Genomic DNA, 21345 nt, shown 5'->3' with positions numbered 1-21345 from the left:
CTTTGAAGACACTTTCTCACTAAAAGTTAGTTTTCATTACATAGCCATTTAGCAAGTAAGCTGTAACAAAAATTCAATTCACTCTTCTATCTACAGCATCATGTGACCATTGTAGCTATCTTAAGCGGAAATAGTAAATCTCGCTCCTGTAATCTACTGCATAATCGTGAATTTTACTGCAGATATGATCCAAACGGTGAGCGTATTGCGAAAAACAGTGAGACTATAATTTATGGACGACCTTTGAGCGACACTAAAGTGACCTTGAGAGTGTCTACTTACTTACTAGAACTAAATCAGGGTTGTAAAGTAGTTTTAAGAATAAGGATTATGATTTACAGTTGATGGTTAGTGTTAGGAGTTAGATTTAGGGTTTTCATCACGAACTGACATCAGCTATAATACCAAGACTATTTAGCCAAATAGGTGAATGACTTTCGCGTCAAAATCTCAGACGTTATCGTAAATCTGATTAGCTCGTCCATAAATTATAGTATCGCCCTGAAAAACCATTTGAAATCTCCCAGATTGATGTATTATACTCAAGGTTATCTGCAGTCTAAGTTTATTAAAGTAGAATCTTGTTTTTGGTATTGCATGCTATTTCATTAAGTAAAAGGTTGATTGAAGATTTTATATATATATATATATATATATATATATATATATATATATATATATATATATATATATATATATATATATATACTTAGTTTACTTGTTTTCTTGTTTGTTTTACAGGGACCAATTGACCCTGTAGGTGTAGAGTCGTTACTACTCGATGGCTTATTAACATGTTTAATCCCATTGATTGCGCTAACAAATGAATTGGAGCCATTCACAGAAGTTCCTGATCGTAAAGCTATATGTGACGCTTTAACCAATTTAACTTTTATCGCTCCATTTTAAAATACGAAAATTAAATACATTCATATAAAGTTTTGTAAATATATCCATGTTATCCCATTTTAAGTGTAAAATAACTGTGTAAATAAACCTTTTATCACTATCAAGGTTTTTTGACCATTTTGTTTCTTTATAGTTTGTGTTTTTAGGGTTTTTTACTTGTCAATAAAGTAGATCTCTAATGTTTACCTTTTTTATCGGTCATTATTTAAAGAAAACTTGATTTGCTAGCTAATTTTCTTTTTCTTGTTGGATTTAATGAAGACTGGGATATTGTTTGAAAACCCTGAATCTCTAACTCAAATAATGAATTTTGAGTTTTCATGTTAGTTCGTCACCGAAATAGATGTATTTCAGTCATTCTTTTGTAATTATTGACCATATTTACAGCATTAGTTTAGTGAAAGTATTTTTTTATAACTCTACTGACTGAATCCTACTTACACGTTTAACATGTCTCATTTGTGATAATTTGCGATACAACTAAGTTCCTTAATGCTATTTACGTCGTGTCAGTTTCAAATTTGCGACTTAAAGGTTGGAAGCCTTGCGGCACTGAACAATCATATAATATGATGTAGAAATGAGTGGTAAATAGAAATTGAAAATTTTATGGATTTCAATCTGTTGTTTGGAACGTGCACAACAGAACTCTTCATCCGTATTCTTGATATTTGTGTGACAATATTTGCCTGACGGTTCTCGATGTATGTTGCTTTTCTTGTATGAAGAAATGTTTCTCAAGCACTTGTACAGATCTTTAAGCCTATTGTGTTTAGTTTATCATTAATTCAATTGTAGCTTATTAGATTACCTGGTGGAGTTTTGATTTTGTGCTATTTGTGAAGCGGAAGTTAGCTAAACATAGATGGTCAAATAATCAATAACTAACTCAACTTAGTAAATACTTGGTCGCATACTTGACTTTGAGCTAAAACGTTTTATTTGTTTGTTACAGATAATTTCTGGCTCCTCAAAATACAATCTGTGAGGTTTTGGTTTGAATTTACAAAAATAATTGCCAGAATCTCAGTATTCTGACCAGTTATTTGGTTAAACCGACATAAGCTTTTGTCAGTATTAGCTTTCTAACCTAACTAAACGTTGAACTTTATGAAATCCATGTACTCGATCTGTCATCTCTAAGTATTTTATACTTGTAACAAACCAAAGCTTCCAAATAAATTCCCGCTACTGTTTTAATGTTTTTTCAAGTTTGTTCATTTTACTTTTATTCGAAATCCTTATAAAAAGGACTCCTTATTTTCGGGGGTGTTGATTTTCTTCATTTTACTTAGATAAAATCAAAGAACTTACTCCATTCTCTTTTCACACAAGTTGACTTTGTCTAGTACAGTTTGGCAACTTGCAGGTAGATTGTTCAAATCTATGTAAATGTTCATTGTAAAGAAAACATTTTTACACCAATTCACTGTTTTCAAATAAAGAAATTTGTTTTGATAACTTGACTATTGCATACATTTGTTGATGGCAATAACGCTGACACCATTGCATTGGTTTATTCATGATCTCACTTATTTCATTCGTACTCAAATATTTTGCATGATCACTTGGATCATTTTGAATGAAATCATGTATGCCTGGATGTTTGTGTAATAGTATTTTCAACCTACTGATAGTATAAAAAATGTTACCATAATAACTTAAGCTACTGTCATATAATTATAGTTATTAGTATTAATACCTATTGTGTATAAACTTATTGATCTCTTATCCTACTAGTATTGTGTATTTCTTAGTTTAAATAGTGTTGCAATATTGAAATATAAATGTGAGATATGTTGGGGCACTTTCTGTGAATAGACATAGGGTTATGGTTGTCATATCTTTTCTTATTGAAATATTAGTTGGAATGTGTATTTTTACATCCGAATTTCTCTGATTACTAGTTAGTCAGGTGATAGTACTGTAAAACTCATCAAAAAATATAACCTAATGACCAGTTTCATTTATGTACTACCCTGATGGCCATCTTAGTGTTCATAGTCCAGGTTAGTTTTCACCTTTAACTCAATGTTAGATGGCTTATTGTAATAATGCTATAAAAATAGTGTTTTGAGAGACAACTACTTTTCGCATTTCAGGTCTTAATGTTGTTCACATCCACATCGATATTAGAATAAAAGTGGAGTAATGTCCTTATCGTTTTTACGCTAGTCATAATAGGACATAAACTGTATAGCATTAGTAATACGAATTATAAATATTTCAACATACGAATTATGTCAAAACTTTAGAAAAAGCATTGGAATTATAATCATATTAGAATAAAGCCTTATAAAAGTTTAATTTTCAGTATTTTACTCTAATGTCAGTATAATCTCTGTCTTCATTTTGAACAAATCTTATTAAATACTTAGATTCTCGTAAACAATGATCAAATTAAGAAGTCTATTTTTTTAGTTAAATAGTGCTGTATATATGCTAGAAAAGTTATTTTTGATTCAAATTCCAAGCAAACAAGTGGTGTTTCGTTTGTATTAGCTTCTGGTAGTGTCTGTGTTTTTATGTACCTAACAAATTTTGTATTGAGTACAGCTTATCAATATTTGTTTTCAATTTCTGAGTCTATCGATTCATAATGAGGATATTTATCCCGAGTACATTAAGTTCAATAGGTGTTCTGTTTCTTTTCCTCCATGAAATATTAACCATTTTGTTTGTTATTTGTTTTAATTATGCTATATATAAGATTAGAGCAATTAAAATAGAATTATTTCCAAGCATCCTTGTTGGAATGAATGTTATTTTGACTGATAAGTAAGATTACATTGAAGCTCTTAAATGTTCCATTTAAGAGAAAAACTTTGTTTTCTATTTAGTATTTTAAATTTGTTTTTAGGCAGTTAATACAAATTCTGATAACTCTAATTCAATCAAATTGAAGTATGATGGATTAGTGGATGAAAAGAATAGAATCGAAAAAAAATTATCGGAATTAAGTGAAATACTTCGTCAGGTAAATTTTAGTTTAATTGAAACATTTTCATATTTATTAAATTTCGTAGTTAATCCGTACGGAATGGATATTTAACAAACCATGTATTTTAATTGAATAGTCATTGGATAGGCATCTTTTTTCTAAAAAAAGAAATACTTACCTTATATTTCTACTTTGAATCACATATGCGAAGCTAATGAAGACAGATATTCTCTGATGTTACGGTTTTGAAAGTTAAGGAATGTGAATAGCGTATGTTAGTCATCTTTCTATTATAGCTTAGGTGAATCAAACTAGAAGTGTTTAGAAACGAATGAAATTCGGCTGGATGAAGATATAATGCAAAACAAGTGGTTCCTTTTGCTTGTTTCAAACTAAACTTCGTCTATGATGTTTTATTTTATATCCAAATATCTTTAACCCTCTAATTTTCTTAGGTTTCTAGATAATTCTTCTCTCTCAATTATTTTTTTGTCACTACAACTCACATTTACCTTTATGTTAACATGATGAAAATGATTTAACATTTTAAGCATCAACAACTATTATATCGAGTAATCTTTTCATTATTGCTCTTGACATCAAATTTATAGCCCGTAACTTTCAGTGTAGAATTAATGTTTTGATTTGTTTACACGAATAACTCTAGTATATGATGAAGTTATTGGAAATGCCAACAATTTTTGGTCCCACACAGAATTCATACTTTTCCAACTCATCAATCAGAACAGTAGGAAGGCCAGCCAGGTACATTGTTGTTAAGGTTTTGTTCTCTTAAAAAAAACTTATATAGGACTAAATCAATATCTACTTAAGGTGAATTTACGGTGTGTAAGGTCAGTGGTCTTGAGTGCTGTTAGAGGTCAAGACCACTGACGCTACATTATTTTATTAACTTCCAATGCATTTTTGATATGATTTGTGTTGAGTAACAACTACTCAGTTCATAAATTATAATCATTGTATTTCATATATATCCGATTAGATTATGTGTTTTTAACTTTACTGGATTCATTATCAATAAAGCTTCTTTTAAGAAACTAGACCTCTTACTCTAGTTGCGCTTCAGATACGAAGAGAATAGCGGCAGTCTCGTTCACTATATTGAAGTTGTAGTCGCAAACTGAAGCTTAATGCACGAAAATGTCACTTAAGGTGTCTGTATTCTTTGTAAATATCATACTCAAAAACGCATAATTATATAAGTTGAAGGGTTACATGCAGGATAGTTAATAAATCCCAGTCGGTACATAACCAGGATATAACTCTGAGTAACAGTTTCATAGTTAATTCACTGAACGTACTCTTCTAAAAACAACTTACCAAGTTCAGTAATACTCTTTTCATCCTTTCACTTTACAATCAGGTCAGCTTTTATAACGATTTACAATTGGAATGGTAAACGTGGTAGCTAACAAAAAATAGACTGGAATTGTAGATATTAAAATTATTTGTACCCAGTCAGAATTACTTATCTGCGATTTTTAATTTGACGCATGTTGAATAAAAGATAGTCATCAGCTACATTTTTTACTGTTAATTTTTACTTACCCATTATAACTGTTTCTAAATAGAATGGCAATGTTGGTATGGATACCCCATTAGTTGATGATGAAGGCTACCCACGCTCTGATATTGATGTGGCTCTTATACGAATAACGCGAAACAATATCCATTGTAAGTTTGTAGGCTTTGTTTAGTTTGGTACCGTATATTTCGTTTCAAGAAGACTTTTATTATTCTTATCTCTAGTTAAGCACGTCGGAGTGACCGAGCTTTCTAAGGTCCCAGACTCAAGAGTGTTCTTCTGGGTGTTCTGGTCCACGATGTGGGTGTGGGTTCGAATCCCACCTCCGACACATACTTTAGGGTAAGATTAGCATGGCCTTTGCGCAAGGACGACGCTCTACATTCGCCCCCGAATGTCCTGGTATGGCAGAGGGTGTGGAGAGCTAGCTCCCCCTCTTGAAATGCTCTCACGTGGCCATGAGTATATAGCCACTGCCAGGGAAGTCCTACTCACTGCGTTCTCACGGCGGGAGTGTTGTTTGCGAAATCGAGGGGACAAAAACAAATCACAATTGATTGATCACTGGGTGGTGATCAATCTCATGCTTGTCTAGTCCTTGATCACCACCCAGTGATCAATCAATTGTGATTACATCTCAGTCCTACAGGAGGTTAGTCACGGCTCGGATAGCTCAGTGGTAACGTCTCTGACTGTGAAGCTGGGTGACACGAGATCGAATCCGCCAGGGAGCACCAGTTCCCTCAAGATTACAGGTACACCTTGCTGACGAGTGCCAAGTAGCACGAAACCCGGGTCCAGGGTTTCCTGTTGACTACCTCCAACCACCATCTAATCACAAAAACAAATGTCCGGCGCTTTAACCGGGTTGGTGGATATGGAGGATCCACCTAGGGGAGTTGGAAAACCCTGATTCCAAACCAATGGTGCATATAGGCTCCAGGATTCTGAAGGAACAAATGGCGTGTGAACCAATTATTGGTGACCGGCTACCATGGGACTGCATCTCCTGACGTTGTTCCACTGCCTTGTGGGTTAGACCATTAGGTCAAAGGCTCGGGGTGTGGCCCCCTAAGATAACTACTTTCTTCGGTTTGGGCACCCGGGCAGTATCGCAGCCCACACACAAATCAAGTGACTTGTGTGGCGCATATGTATTCGGTGCCCCCTTGTACCAATATTTATGTGTTCAAATAAATAAACAAAATACGGGTTAATAAGCTACTTATCCTCTTTAGTAGTTCGTGTGATATAAATTGAATCCTCTTAACTCAATAGTCAATCACCGAGTAGTAACCACTGTCATTTCTAATCAATAGCGCTTATCGAATTCAGTTGATTAAGTCATAACAAAATTAACAGAACAAGCTACTCAATACCGCCGATTTACGTCTTCTGGAAGGCATCAGTACACATGAAGCTGCAAATAACTGTTGTTAACGAGTACCACTTAACATGCCCTCAAATGCCCTGGTATGGACGAGAGTGGGAAGAGTCCGCTCTCCCTCTCGAAATGCTCTCACATGGTCACGCGTATATAGCCTCTACCAGGGAAGTCCTACTCACTGCCTTCTCGTGGCGGGGGTGTTGTTTACGAAAATGAGAGGATGAAAAGCGAAGGTCCGGCACTTTAACCGGATTCCAAACCATTGGTGCACATGGGCTGGCTCCAGTATCCTGCGGGAACAAATGGCGTATGGACCAATTGTTGGTCACCGGCTTCCATGGGACTGCATCTGCTTACGATGCTCCACTGCCTTGTGGATCAGACCTTTAGGTCAAAGGGTCGGGGTGTGGCCCCCTAAGAAAACCACCTGTTTCGGTTTGGGCACCCGGACAGTATCACAGCCCTCACACATGTCGAATAAGATTTGTGTGGCGCATATGTATTTGGTGCCTCCTTGTACCAATATCTATGTGTTAAAATAAATAAATAAATAAATAACCAGTTAACATGGAATTTCTGTCCAGGGCCTCTTGCTGGTTATCTTCAGCTATCTGACATATGATATTTTTTACAAGTTTGTCCAATCCGAAAATCACAAGATTCGTTCAAAAGTAACTGTTAGACGCGTAAGTCTAAAGACACTGTTAGTTTCGTTGGAATCACGGACCTATCTAAGTCTGACCACTATTGAAAAAATTGAAAGACCCGAACGGCCGTCTCGTCCGAGTATGGACTTTTTTTTAGCAGTGCGCACTTACGATCTTGAACCAGCGACCTTCGTTTCTCTCGAGTATGCTTAATCTTTAGGCTATTGAGTCGGTATTCACTGGTAATATCATCTAACCTCAATCAGTTCATGGTATTGCGTGATCATCTTACATTGTCTTTGGATGATAACTACTCACTAGTCAATGATTTTAATGAAATTCAGCAACTTCCGCAACCCCATACTGAACATTATTAGTTATTTTCAATATAATCCACATATGCCCAGCTGATGAATCATTTTAGACACAATGAGCATCGTTACGGTTAACCACTGTCAGTGACTCCTTTGATTGAAAGTAATTAGACTTCCAACCATCTAACAATTAATAATTTGAGGTAAACCAAATACATATGATTAATCTGTTCTTAGAGAGTGAACTATGCTTATGTCACTTCAGTAATTGACATATCGGGTTTCTTGTGTTGTATTTATTATTTAAACAAATAAATCATTTTAAAAGTTTTTATTTGAAGTATCGTTTCTTTTTCAAAATAGGAGAGTTAGTAATCATTAAATTTGTTGCCAAATTATTTACTTTGGCATTTCTAATATGCGCTTAATATAACTTCCATTAGTATTTTTTAAATAGTGAATCATTATATCTCACTATTATTAAAGTTGTAGGAAGTCACTCAGATATTAGTAGATTACATTGATTTTTAAAAAGTCCCTTCACAAAGTTGAGAATAAATTATTATCCAAAATATTTAACTGGAGTTACTCTATAAATAATTTAATTTTTAGGTTCTTTTTTAATGCACGCGTATAAAGATATGTTTGTAAAATTATGTGTTATTTCTCATTTGGTTTCTCTTTCAGGTTTAAATACAGATCAGAAACAAATAATGCTTGAATTGGAAAGTGTTTTACATGAAATACATGAATATGCTCGTCAAAATCCATTTGAAAATGTTTTAACTGATGGAAATGCTTGTTCCAGTGAGAATAAACTAAGTGAAGATCAATCCACACAGATTGTGAAGAAACCTTTCCTTAAAATTGATCAGATATCACCTAATTCAATAGCGGAACAAGCAGTAAGCATTTATTATTGTTTAAATGAGTGTTAATCTTATGTAAACGGTAATAATTAGTGCAATCTGTAAATGTGTTGATTAAAATCCTCTATCTTTTAGTTATCAAGCTGATGTTCATTTTTATTTCAACTAAATCTATGTAGAGCACGTGAAATTAATAGCTATTTTATGTAGTCTAGGCGTTACTATGTAGACTTTTGATTGTTGTATGTCTGGTGATATTTTGAACTTTTGTATTACAACTTCATAATATGAAATAATTAAACTAGACTTATTGACGGCTTCATATACGAAAAGGATGTTGCTCACTTCTAATACTCATTGAGAGTTCATCCTGCACACTTTAAATTCAACAAGGCATCCACTTATAATACTGTTTAGTTGCCCACCTTTATGATTTTCATTACCCTTTTAACATTACTCATAATTGTAGATACATTTTCAACTGCTATACCATATGGCTTTAAATACCTTGAGCCCTACAGTTGTCTTCTCTCTCCGGAATTTACGAATATTAAATTAGATTGACTATGGATTTTGCGAATTTCAAAGCACTTAGTGATTCATTTTTAACTCTAGGAAATTCCCCCTGTTATCACCTCGAATAATTTCACAAACAATCATGTCGTTTACACCGAAACCAGATGTAGCAATAGCTGATCAGTCTGTCCGATAATTTTTCTGCTGTGCTTTTGAGTATTGAAAGACAATAGATAGCAGGCGGTGGACCTAAATTTATTGGTAGCTGATACTCATCAGTAAGGTATTTTTAATATCGAGGATACTGATGCTTTCCTGTAGATGTAAATCTTGAAAATGTGTGCCAACCATAAGAGAACCTAATTCTGTTTATTCCTGTTGATTCCCTCCAACCACCTATTTTGAAAACATAATACCTACAATGTTAAGTCACATGAAGTGCTAGATAAATTGTATTCTAATCCGTAGTCTAAGGATTGGGAAGAAGTGATATTAGTTATTACTCTATGTGACCAAACAAAAAGTAAGACCTTTTTAGATTAAAATTCGAATTACGACTTGTTGTACATTGCAAATGAAGACTAGCTGAGCATCGAACTTGAACTAAGATTACAATATTTTAATGTTTTACAGGATTTAAAAGTTGGAGATCGAATAGTTCAATTTGGCTCAGTATCTGCTGACAATTTCAATTCATTACAAGATATATCTACTGTCTTTAGAAATACATCTCCCGGTGTAAGTTAACATAAAAAAAACATTATTACTGACTGCTATTTTTAGCAGTTTCATTGAAATGTTCTTTAGAAAGAAACTTATAAAAATTTATTTTCGTCGTTTTCTTTAGTATAACAGTTATCCGGTATCATTATAGAGTTGTGGAGGTTGTTGAGTTTTTATTAAGATCATGAACTGATGCAGTGCTTCTAGGTTTTCACTAAATAATAATAATAATAATAATAATAATAATAATAATAATAATAATAATAATAATCACTTCTACAGATATGAGCGTATCAACTTACATTAAACTAATCTTATTCATACACCAATATTACTTTTGGTGACTTGTTGAGGCTAATGTCCTCAATATCTGACTCCAATAAATAATATCCCGTTAACTGAGTATTTAATGCAGGCTTAATCTCCTAGTAGAATCACAGATTTACTCGAGACTATTCAAAAGCCTGAACACCAGTTGTAGAGATAATTTATTGCTAATGTTTAATAAAAATCCGCAAGCGTACAGCAACCAAGCACATGGTGAAGCCAAGTAAAAATGATGCGCAGTGGAGACGGCTGGTAAGCCAACTCCATTTTAGTCAAGTGTTACTCAATATTTATAGTCAGACAAAATAAAGCTACAGACATGTGATTAATGGGATAAGAAGGGTACACACATATACGCTCATATAAAAACAGTCTAGATTGATAAGCTAATAAATAACAAGGTCAAAGTATAGCTCAAGTAGAATGAATAAAATGGGATGTCCGAAAGCTAGAATAAGGTATATAGGCTTAGCATAATAACTGACACTACAGACACCTTATCACCAAGACAATTCCTCTATGGGCAATATACATTAGGACGGATTGTGGTCGAGTATAGTATTTATGAATAATGCGCTTATCATCTACTATTGGCAGTTCAACTTACTATGAAATTAGACATTATTACTAGTAATACTGTAGGTACTTCTATTTACGCAGATATTTTGATAATTTCTTGTTATCCTCCAATATCATTCGAGATTATATTGGCTTAACTTGCATTTCGATGAACCGGTGATATTAGTGACAAGATTCTTAAAACTAAAGAAGGAACGAATTGAGCGAAGAAATTTCTTTTCAATTAGTTTTTCATCATGGCTCTACACTAATATACATATATGATTTACAATAATGATATAATACTCATCGAGTGAATACGTTACGTAATAATTACATAATGACATTTAAATTAACATTGAGTAATTGGAAGAAAGAGGATTATTAATATTCAAAGTAATTATTAAATCAAGAAGTTGCTACGTTGCGTAATATAAGAAACAGGGAAGAAACAGAATTTTAACGGGTGGTCAATAGGATAGTAGTTACGTAAAAATCAAGAGATGAATGTTGAGAAGTTATAAAGTTCAAAAGCAATAGAAACAAAATTACAAAAATTTAAATAAAAAAAAGAAGTGGAAGAAATATGAGAAATAGTTCTTATGACGGAAATCTTATACTGAAGGCCAGGGCGGAGAAAGTAGTTGTACGAATTTCTTTTGGATGCAAAGGTCAGGTTTGTGAACATGGATTGCGATGGCTTCCACAATGTGCAGAAGGCGCACTCGTAAACCATGTGGTAAATTTGATGGAATATTGTAGATAACCTTAAAAGCTTTATTCAATTCGACTTGATGACCTGTGTCAACCAAGTGAGAGAGAATAGAACTTTTAATCACTTTCACCTGTCCTTTGCTTAGCCATGTCGGATGATGTTCTGTAATGCGATGACGGACCTGCCGAATTGTACGCCCTATGTAACTGGCTCCACAGGAGCAGTTGAAACGATAGATACACATAGATTTGGCGAATTCTGGCAGTCTGTCTTTAATGGATGTTCTTATTTTCGGGTGGTTGTAGAAGATGACATTTAATTTGGCAGCATTAAATGTTTTTTGTACAGCTCTTCGTAGTTTCTGAGTCATGACTTCTTCAATGGTGTCATTTGTGAATTGTAGTTTTATGAATAATACCTTCTTGGGAACGGTGGGTATTTTTGTCCTTGTTTTCTTCTCCGTCATACGTTTGTCGATGAATTTCATGGGGTACCCATTCAGACTGAGTAGGTTCCGAATATTGTTCAATTCTTCTTCAATGGTGTCTTCAGAACAGATCATTCTAGCACGATGTGTCAAGATCTTTATCAAGTTCCTTTTGTATCTGATTGGAACTGCATTGTGGAAATGAGTGTATTGACCTGCTGCTGACTTTCTGTGTACCCTTCTTTTTATAGTTCCGTCTGTTCTTCTAGTTAGTTGGATGTCTAGAAAAGATATGCTATTATTCTGTTCATCTTCTGATGTAAAGTTAATTGATGGATGAACGTTATTAAATATACTAAGTACATTGTGCTTATCATTTTCTTTTTCTAATACTATGAAAGTATCATCTATATAGCGATAATAAGTTGGTAAATGGGTAATTGTACTTTTAAGTGGTCCATTTTCCAGTTTTGCAAGGAAAATATTAGCCAGTAGAGGGCCCAATGCTGATCCCATGGCGACTCCATCTAGTTGTCTATATTATTTGTTGTCAAATCTGAATTGGACATTCATAGTGCATCTAAGAATTAACTGTTTTATCGCGGATGCGGGAATCGGGGTTTCTATGCGTCTCGCCGTTAGTTCATTGAAAATAAAATCAACCGTTTCGAGTAGTGGAATATTAGTGAATAATGATAATACATCAAGTGATATCATGAATTTATTCTTGACTGATAGATTTTTATGTTATCAACAAATTCAAAGGAATCTTTGACGCGATAGGATAGTATTCATGGATAAAAATGACTACATAAACAAAATGAAAGCCCTTCCATGTCCTTTGTCCGGTTTCATGATTAATAAATTGTTATTAGTTTTTAAGTTTTCTTAGAGCTTCTGTATGTTTTTTCGTCAGAATCTCTTTCGTGTTATGTCTATGATTTACGTATTTAAAACAACAGTCGACTAGTGTTGATTTAAATCTTTCGACATTATCTTTTGATGAAGTTACTAGTTCTGACGTTTGAGCATAAAGATTTTCGAATTGAATTTCAACGTCCATTTTATTGACTGTTTTCTTAAAGTTACAAAACTTAGGGCCTAGTGATAACGCTTCTAACACAGTTTTGTCCAGCATAACACTAGAGAAATTGTGTACGTACTGATCTGGATTAGATGGAAATTTCATTTCTGGAATTTGTTTGTCTAGATTATTCTTAAGTTTCATTCTTTTCTTTTCTTTTCTTGAGTTAACAACCATCTCGACACAGTCCAGATATTGTTCTCTTAATTTATCGGGGAGGTCTTCTATCGCGTCAAAGATTCCTTTGAATTTGTTGATAACATAAAAATCTATCAGTCAAGAATAAATTCATGATATCACTTGATGTATTATCATTATTCACTAATATTCCACTACTCGAAACGGTTGATTTTATTTTCAATGAACTAACGGCGAGACGCATAGAAACCCCGATTCCCGCATCCGCGATAAAACAGTTAATTCTTAGATGCACTATGAATGTCCAATTCAGATTTGACAACAAATAATATAGACAACTAGATGGAGTCGCCATGGGATCAGCATTGGGCCCTCTACTGGCTAATATTTTCCTTGCAAAACTGGAAAATGGACCACTTAAAAGTACAATTACCCATTTACCAACTTATTATCGCTATATAGATGATACTTTCATAGTATTAGAAAAAGAAAATGATAAGCACAATGTACTTAGTATATTTAATAACGTTCATCCATCAATTAACTTTACATCAGAAGATGAACAGAATAATAGCATATCTTTTCTAGACATCCAACTAACTAGAAGAACAGACGGAACTATAAAAAGAAGGGTACACAGAAAGTCAGCAGCAGGTCAATACACTCATTTCCACAATGCAGTTCCAATCAGATACAAAAGGAACTTGATAAAGATCTTGACACATCGTGCTAGAATGATCTGTTCTGAAGACACCATTGAAGAAGAATTGAACAATATTCGGAACCTACTCAGTCTGAATGGGTACCCCATGAAATTCATCGACAAACGTATGACGGAGAAGAAAACAAGGACAAAAATACCCACCGTTCCCAAGAAGGTATTATTCATAAAACTACAATTCACAAATGACACCATTGAAGAAGTCATGACTCAGAAACTACGACGAGCTGTACAAAAAACATTTAATGCTGCCAAATTAAATGTCATCTTCTACAACCACCCGAAAATAAGAACATCCATTAAAGACAGACTGCCAGAATTCGCCAAATCTATGTGTATCTATCGTTTCAACTGCTCCTGTGGAGCCAGTTACATAGGGCGTACAATTCGGCAGGTCCGTCATCGCATTACAGAACATCATCCGACATGGCTAAGCAAAGGACAGGTGAAAGTGATTAAAAGTTCTATTCTCTCTCACTTGGTTGACACAGGTCATCAAGTCGAATTGAATAAAGCTTTTAAGGTTATCTACAATATTCCATCAAATTTACCACATGGTTTACGAGTGCGCCTTCTGCACATTGTGGAAGCCATCGCAATCCATGTTCACAAACCTGACCTTTGCATCCAAAAGAAATTCGTACAACTACTTTCTCCGCCCTGGCCTTCAGTATAAGATTTCCGTCATAAGAACTATTTCTCATATTTCTTCCACTTCTTTTTTATTTAAATTTTTGTAATTTTGTTTCTATTGCTTTTGAACTTTATAACTTCTCAACATTCATCTCTTGATTTTTACGTAACTACTATCCTATTGACCACCCGTTAAAATTCTGTTTCTTCCCTGTTTCTTATATTACGCAACGTAGCAACTTCTTGATTTAATAATTACTTTGAATATTAATAATCCTCTTTCTTCCAATTACTCAATGTTAATTTAAATGTCATTATGTAATTATTACGTAACGTATTCACTCGATGAGTATTATATCATTATTGTAAATCATATATGTATATTAGTGTAGAGCCATGATGAAAAACTAATTGAAAAGAAATTTCTTCGCTCAATTCGTTCCTTCTTTATTCACTGAATGGCAAAATTGTAATTTTTAAAAGTAAATTTACTTATTTTTTGAAAATATTCGTCAATCCTATCTATAAATGTGAATAGCCTTTCTGTCGATAGGTTATTGCTGATTTTCTCCAGATGCTTATTTATATAGAAAAATAGTCTGTTAAAATATGTATGTAATTTCTATAAGTTTGTTTGGCGTTGTTTGATTCTACAAATATTTCATCTCAAACGCTAGGTAGATTTTGTTCCTCTGATAAATTTTCTGGTCTTGGCTTTGTTTGAAATGATTTAATACTCACCTCAACGTCTTTATCAAATATAATAATGTTTCTTCCCGTCATTTTGCATAACAACTGTTCATTCCACTCCATTATCATTACGTTTTTATGTATTACACTATACTACTTACTATTATTCAATGGCTTTCATTGTTATCATTTATTTTGCAGAATACTTTTGTATCGTATTATGTTGATATTTGTAAGCATTGACATGTAACTCTAACGTTTGATCCATTACATTACTGTAATTACATTCCTTCATAACTCTTACTCGCTTTCCTCCATTACTTGTGTTGTCCTATACATACTGATTATTCAAAATAACTTATATATTTAAGGAAGAAGAATGTATTTAAAAAATTTCAACAATTGAATTTGAAGTAGATTCAACGTTTCACCCGGGAATCTGGTTCAGACTTTTTTAAGGAAATTTAATTAAACATCAAAATTATTGAATTCAAACAGGTATTTACTTCGGTTAGCTGTATACTGAATAGATCATCCAATCACATTAACAATGTTGAAAGTAAGTATTTGCTTTAGTGTGTATGAGGCATACATAATAAGGAAATCTGAACTCCTTATTCCCTTTGATCTGTCACTTATTATCTGAATAACAGTAATCACATTTAACGATTCTAATCAGTTATCTCATTTTAATATGATGAATAAATAAATGGAACAGCAAAAACACAAAAATTCATTCATTTATTTTTATTTTGTCTACTTATCTTCATTTTATGCATGTTATGACATATTTGATTCATATCATATATAATAATTGTATGTTTTCATTTAAAATTCACTTATCAGAGCCGATAAAAAATGAATGAGATTTCTTCTTACACTTCAGATCCACTTACGAATACATACAATGTATTATCTTAATATACTTTCCGTTACACACCACATGCCTCATACACACTAAAGCAAATACTTACTTTCAACATTGTTAATGTGATTGGATGATCTATTCAGTATACAGCTAACCGAAGTAAATACCTGTTTGAATTCAATAATTTTGATGTTTAATTAAATTTCCTTAAAAAAGTCTGAACCAGATTCCCGGGTGAAACGTTGAATTTACTTCAATTTCAATTGTTGAGATTTCACAAGTATATTCTTCCTCGTCAATGTCTTACATCGACTGGGTTAGGGCTTGCCTCGTAGTGCAATTTGATTATCTCAATGTATGTCCTATCCACCTCCAACGTGTTTTCCTAATTTCCTCTTCAGCTGGGAGTTGGTCTGTTTTCTGCCATACTAGTTTGTTGATGATATCTGGTAAATGGGTCTGAAGTATTTTGCGTAGACAATTGTTTCTGAATATCTATACTTTTTAATGATGGTTATGGTAGTTCTCCAGTTTCAGCTCCATACTATATAACTGTCTTGATTTTCGTATTGAAGTTTCTGACTTAGGTGTTAGCTGAAAGTTGTTTTGAACTCCATAATTTCTTCATTCATAATAATGCTGTCCTTGATTTTCTCTGCATCAGATCATTCTAGTTTATCAATGCTGCTAACCAGGTACATGAAAGTTTCCAGGTGTTCTCCATCAAGCGTGATTGGGTTGGTGCTCGATGTGTTGTGATGTGATTCGGTGAGACTTATGGAGCTTTGTTTATGGGTTTGTGTGGGAATATAGTAACACGTATAGCCATTTTGTTGAGTGCACGTAAATTTGCAAATCTGTCACTACTCTTGTTCCTTTCTCCCAGTCTATGTCTTCTCATGACATCTTCATATCCGGTGTTACCCATTTCAACATTGGCGTTTAGTTCTCAAATTAGGATGGTCAAATTCTTTCCTGTGCACTTCTTGCTGTGTCGGCAAGCCAATCGGAATACGACTTATACAATCTTAACACTGTGCCAAACCGACAATGTATCGACCGGTATGAGCAACCTAACGTCCTTTTTCCTACTAGCCCTGCCAGATGAGTCCAGAACAACAATACCAGCTTCCACTATGCGAATCATTTATTTCAAACATACCTGGCTTATATATAAGCCAAACAGACCACATCACATGATAAAATAGTAAATGACATTTATACATGATCAAGCCAAAAAGTGACTGTGGTTATGGGAGACGGTAATTAATAAACTGGACAGAACTTGAGAACAGTATATCGTATTAATAGTACATAAGTCAAAATAGAGCTAATAATATGAGGAATACGAATATACCTAATATAGCTACTCACTAATTATACAATAAGAATATAGCATCAGTCCATAAATAAAATTCCAATGGCTACCATCCATTATTGTCGTCGGAATATAACACTTCTCTTATGATCGACTCAATACCCTAATAAAATTGATCCTCATCGTTTCTGTTGCTATCATTGGTGGGTGCATAGCACTGGATAACATTCAGTATGATCCCTTCCTTCTTTGTTTTGAAGGATCCTTTGATGATTGTTGATCCTTGAGATTCCCATCCTATAGGTGTTTTACGTGCTTCTTTGGACAGCATCAAAACAACTGTCTGTGTATGCGTGGCATTTTTTTCTTGGTGACCAGAGTACAGCAGCATCTCTCCCGAATCTAATCTTTTCATTCCATCTTAGATCCAATGGGTTTCACTATTTCCGAGGACTGTCAAGGTTTATCTCCTCATTTCTGTAACTATTTGACTAGTTCTCATGGTCTCCCACACTGTCCGAACATTCCACGTCATATTTTTGTGATATCATATCTTATTGTGAGATATTACAAAAAGATTTCGGATTAAGTGATTGTCTTCTAATCTTTAATATGACAATGTCTCATAATTAAGTTATTTTTGAATTAGGAATCACGATTTCATCTGATTAACAATCTCTATTTATTTTTTTATCTGTATACTTCGTTCTTATTTATTTCATTGGATTTGGCAATATTATTTAGAGCTGTATTCACATGTCCATTGTTCGCGGCGACAGTATGATAAATGTGCTTTCTATTTCGTTGTTGAAACCAGCTGAAAATGCCAGTATAGGGTGAGTCTATTGCTCTTAAATGTGTGTTGTATTTCGGATTTCCGAGTCCCCGACTTACGAGTCACTTATAATCTGTTTAGCTTGTGCCATAGTTACCGGAGTATGACTCCATCTATGTGTGAATAAAGTGTAAAAGCTGTACAAGAATTCTTCACGTAAGATCTCTTGACCCTAATTTAATAATGGATTATTTCGAAAATCGGGTCTAATTATAATAATTTGTGTACTAGGACTAGTCAGTTTTATTATCCCTATGGGATGTTGTTCCTCTATTTACTCATAAAAAAGACAATATAATTCGGCGGGGAATTAAAATAAATGCATCACGAAAACAGTAGAAAATAAATACTGGTTTCTCGAAAAGAATGCCATTTTTGTATTGAAGTGTAACACATTTGGGTCATAGAAATTTGTGCACAGATAACTGGTTGTAAAATATGCAGTTACTGTGGATTTGCTATTAACTCGAATTGAAAAAACACCGTTTGATTGTTAATTAAAATTTACCAGTTGACTGTATTACAGAATGCTTAGTTAGAAACCTATCAGAATTTCGTCATCTATACCTGCTTTTTTAAAACTTTTTATTTTCAGGATGCACGTTGTTCCTATTTATAGTAAAAATGATTCGATGTAAACTTTCTGTTATGTGTATTCGTTGTTGATGAACAAAGATTCTTTTTGATATATATATATATATATATATATATATATATATATATATTCATTTAACTTGCTAATTTGAGGTCTTTTGAATTTCTTTTGACTAAAGTAGTATTCAGAAGAAATGTATCAAGGTGGTACTGATATGTATGTGCAAAATCACTCACTCACACCAGTACTTTCATAAGACTGTCCATAATTACCAGCGTAAGTTTAGTTAAGTATTTTAATGTATTGTCACGTGAAATTCTCCGTAGAATCATTTAAGTTCACAAATATGACTGTTAAGTCTATCGAAGCGTCCAAGTCACCCGATTGAGATACGCGCAAAACCGAAGTTTCCAAAACAACGATTTGTCTACAATAGCAGTTCTTTATTAAATAATACACAAAATTTAGTTACAAACCTCAACTTGTGAGGTGTCTAGGCGTTTAAACGCGTCCTTCAAGAATGAAAATAACAAAGGCTTCCTGTAAGAGTAACATAAAGAATAATTATAACATACGATAGTACAAAGACAGCCGATAGCTGTGTCTAAATTTGATAACAGTTTATGAGCAAACGAAACTCGAACCAAGAGCAAAACAATATGGAAACGGATGCGTTTGAAAAAATGCACAAAACTGTGGATAACGGCCACAGCGATTAAGATACAGTAATTATAATGATAAATACAATGATAAGTACAATAAACGTTATAAGTATATGTGAACATTTCAGAATATTACAGCACAACTTGCGTTACAATCTAAGTTTGAAAATTGTTGGGAATACAACTGCTTACTGAATGTAAATAAGTAGTATAAGACAATATACAAAAGAGTAGGAAGGGGACGAGTAGGAACAATGTAAGACAAACTTAACAATGACGTATTGTACTCCCTTTACCCCAGTTGGATTTATGAGAATTATACTCATAGGTCATTTTTTCCATTTCATAGATAAGGAACTGTGTCCACATACAGACCTTACATTCTTTTTCTTAGACTACTGATGTAGCGCAGTATGATGTAACTTTCAGGTTTCGCTGTTGACATTATTATATCGTCCCCCAATCTTACATATTTTAGTTGCCTTTATTATAGGTTTCAGGTATTTAGGCAATTTAAAATTTTTAGACAATTTAGCACACAGAAACTGGTTGGTGAACTGTGCGCTAACTACTAATAGTTTGATGAGCCGTGTTTATAAGTAAGTGGATGACTGTTCTAAGTGCAATGCATGAGTACGATCGGTTGATTATGGGGATGGGGAGTTTTCATCACCATGTACTTGGCAACTCATTAATACTGATCGAGTTTGTAAAGTGATCCTGAAAGGTAATACTAAATCCCCTACCTGATCGTCACCAGACACTACAATATACAGTGGATAAGTCAAGTGTAATGCCTACTAATAACTACGAGAAACTGGTCAAAGGTTCTTTTGGCAGGCATATTTACTTAGTGGGTACATGCGATTATGTTGACCAGCCGATAAGGTTGTTTACAATTAGGAAAACTGGGTGATAAAGCGAAGATGTCCTACAGGCTGGCGTTTGGCAGGATCTTTTGCCCTAGCGATCTGACTCCATAAAGAATAGTTACGAATGTGTAATGCAATATGAAGCTTTGGCTCCGTATGTTATTACTTGAACTGATTATGTCAGGAAGGGCTTCGGAAACGTTAGCGCAGATAGTCATAAGAATGGCTGATCAAATAAGTCAAACGTCCCGACTCACCTTCATTAATCAATATTTCTAATCAAATAGAAAAATATAAGCTAAAGATGTGATGACGAGGGCAAGTGTTAAGCACATACGCTCAGAAATAAACAATCAATGTTATAAGCGGATAGCTGACAAGGTCGAACATATGTGAACGATGACTGAGAGATGTGATTATATGATTAGAAGAATATGAATTATAGTATGAACTAAGAATCCCAGAAATAACGTAATCGGATCAAGAAGTACTAGATAAACACAAACGAATGTACTGTATTTAGAATTCGAAATCAAGCATTCAACAAGTACAGAGGTATCATTAGTTCATTCAAACACCACAGGTTAGTGTTTCCAAAAGACAATAATACACATGTACGTGAAGTTGTAGCGTGTTGTGGAGTTGAGGTTAACTATGAACACCGCTACCAAGAAACACGTGCCAAGTAAATCAGAACTCGAAGGTAGAACGTAACCAAATAAATCCATAAAATCCTCGAGAAGCCAAATATCAGAAGACAATTAATGGACCAAGTCGAGATATATTTGCTGGCGATCTCGTGGTATCGAAAGGATACCGAGATCGTGCCAGGATACAAGCTTGGTTACAGAACGTAACCGAATTCGCGCGAAGTTACAATCAAAGTGTAAGAATAAGAATAGAATTACAATATAGCTGTCATTAGCACAGTCAAACAAAAGCACGTTAAAACAAACACTGGTACAGTTGGTCATAATAATAGTTGTTTTTATTAAACAAGTCGTGTTCTCGTGCTGAATTTGAGTCACTACAAAGTATTACTACGTGTAA

General features: G+C 33.8%; 2 protein-coding genes across 3 annotated transcripts in view; both read left to right on the top strand.

Annotated features, from left to right (window-relative positions):
* PSMD9_1 (26S proteasome non-ATPase regulatory subunit 9) overlaps positions 1–20216 on the top strand; it is a 36263-nt gene extending 16047 nt beyond the window's left edge. The window contains exons 8-14 of the mRNA XM_051213308.1: positions 742–2278; positions 3770–3886; positions 5443–5545; positions 8432–8649; positions 9763–9867; positions 18076–18167; positions 18762–20216. Coding sequence (XP_051069271.1) covers positions 742–909 — 168 coding nt within the window. The 3' untranslated portion in view covers positions 910–2278; positions 3770–3886; positions 5443–5545; ... (2 more) ...; positions 18076–18167; positions 18762–20216. The remainder of the gene's footprint in view (positions 1–741; positions 2279–3769; positions 3887–5442; positions 5546–8431; positions 8650–9762; positions 9868–18075; positions 18168–18761) is intronic.
* On the top strand, positions 2879–18903 carry PSMD9_2 (26S proteasome non-ATPase regulatory subunit 9; the record flags this gene model as incomplete). 2 transcript variants are annotated; one of them, XM_051219632.1, is made up of 6 exons in its annotated part: positions 3769–3886; positions 5443–5545; positions 8432–8649; positions 9763–9867; positions 18076–18167; positions 18762–18903. In XM_051219632.1, 5 exons carry the CDS (start codon positions 5458–5460, stop codon positions 18802–18804), a joined length of 546 nt encoding a protein of 181 aa, XP_051069272.1. In that variant the 3' UTR covers positions 18805–18903. The 2 variants fall into 2 exon arrangements, with proteins under 2 accessions (XP_051069273.1, XP_051069272.1); XM_051219631.1 differs by lacking the exons at positions 3769–3886; positions 18076–18167; positions 18762–18903 and adding exons at positions 2879–2918; positions 4518–4615 and having other exon boundaries at positions 9763–9969.
* Positions 20217–21345: the final 1129 nt, after the last annotated feature.

Source organism: Schistosoma haematobium, chromosome 3 (genome assembly GCF_000699445.3).
Source record: "Schistosoma haematobium chromosome 3, whole genome shotgun sequence".
In the NCBI taxonomy this organism is placed as follows: Eukaryota; Metazoa; Platyhelminthes; class Trematoda; order Strigeidida; family Schistosomatidae; genus Schistosoma; species Schistosoma haematobium.
This window is presented reverse-complemented; position numbering and strand designations above follow the sequence as displayed.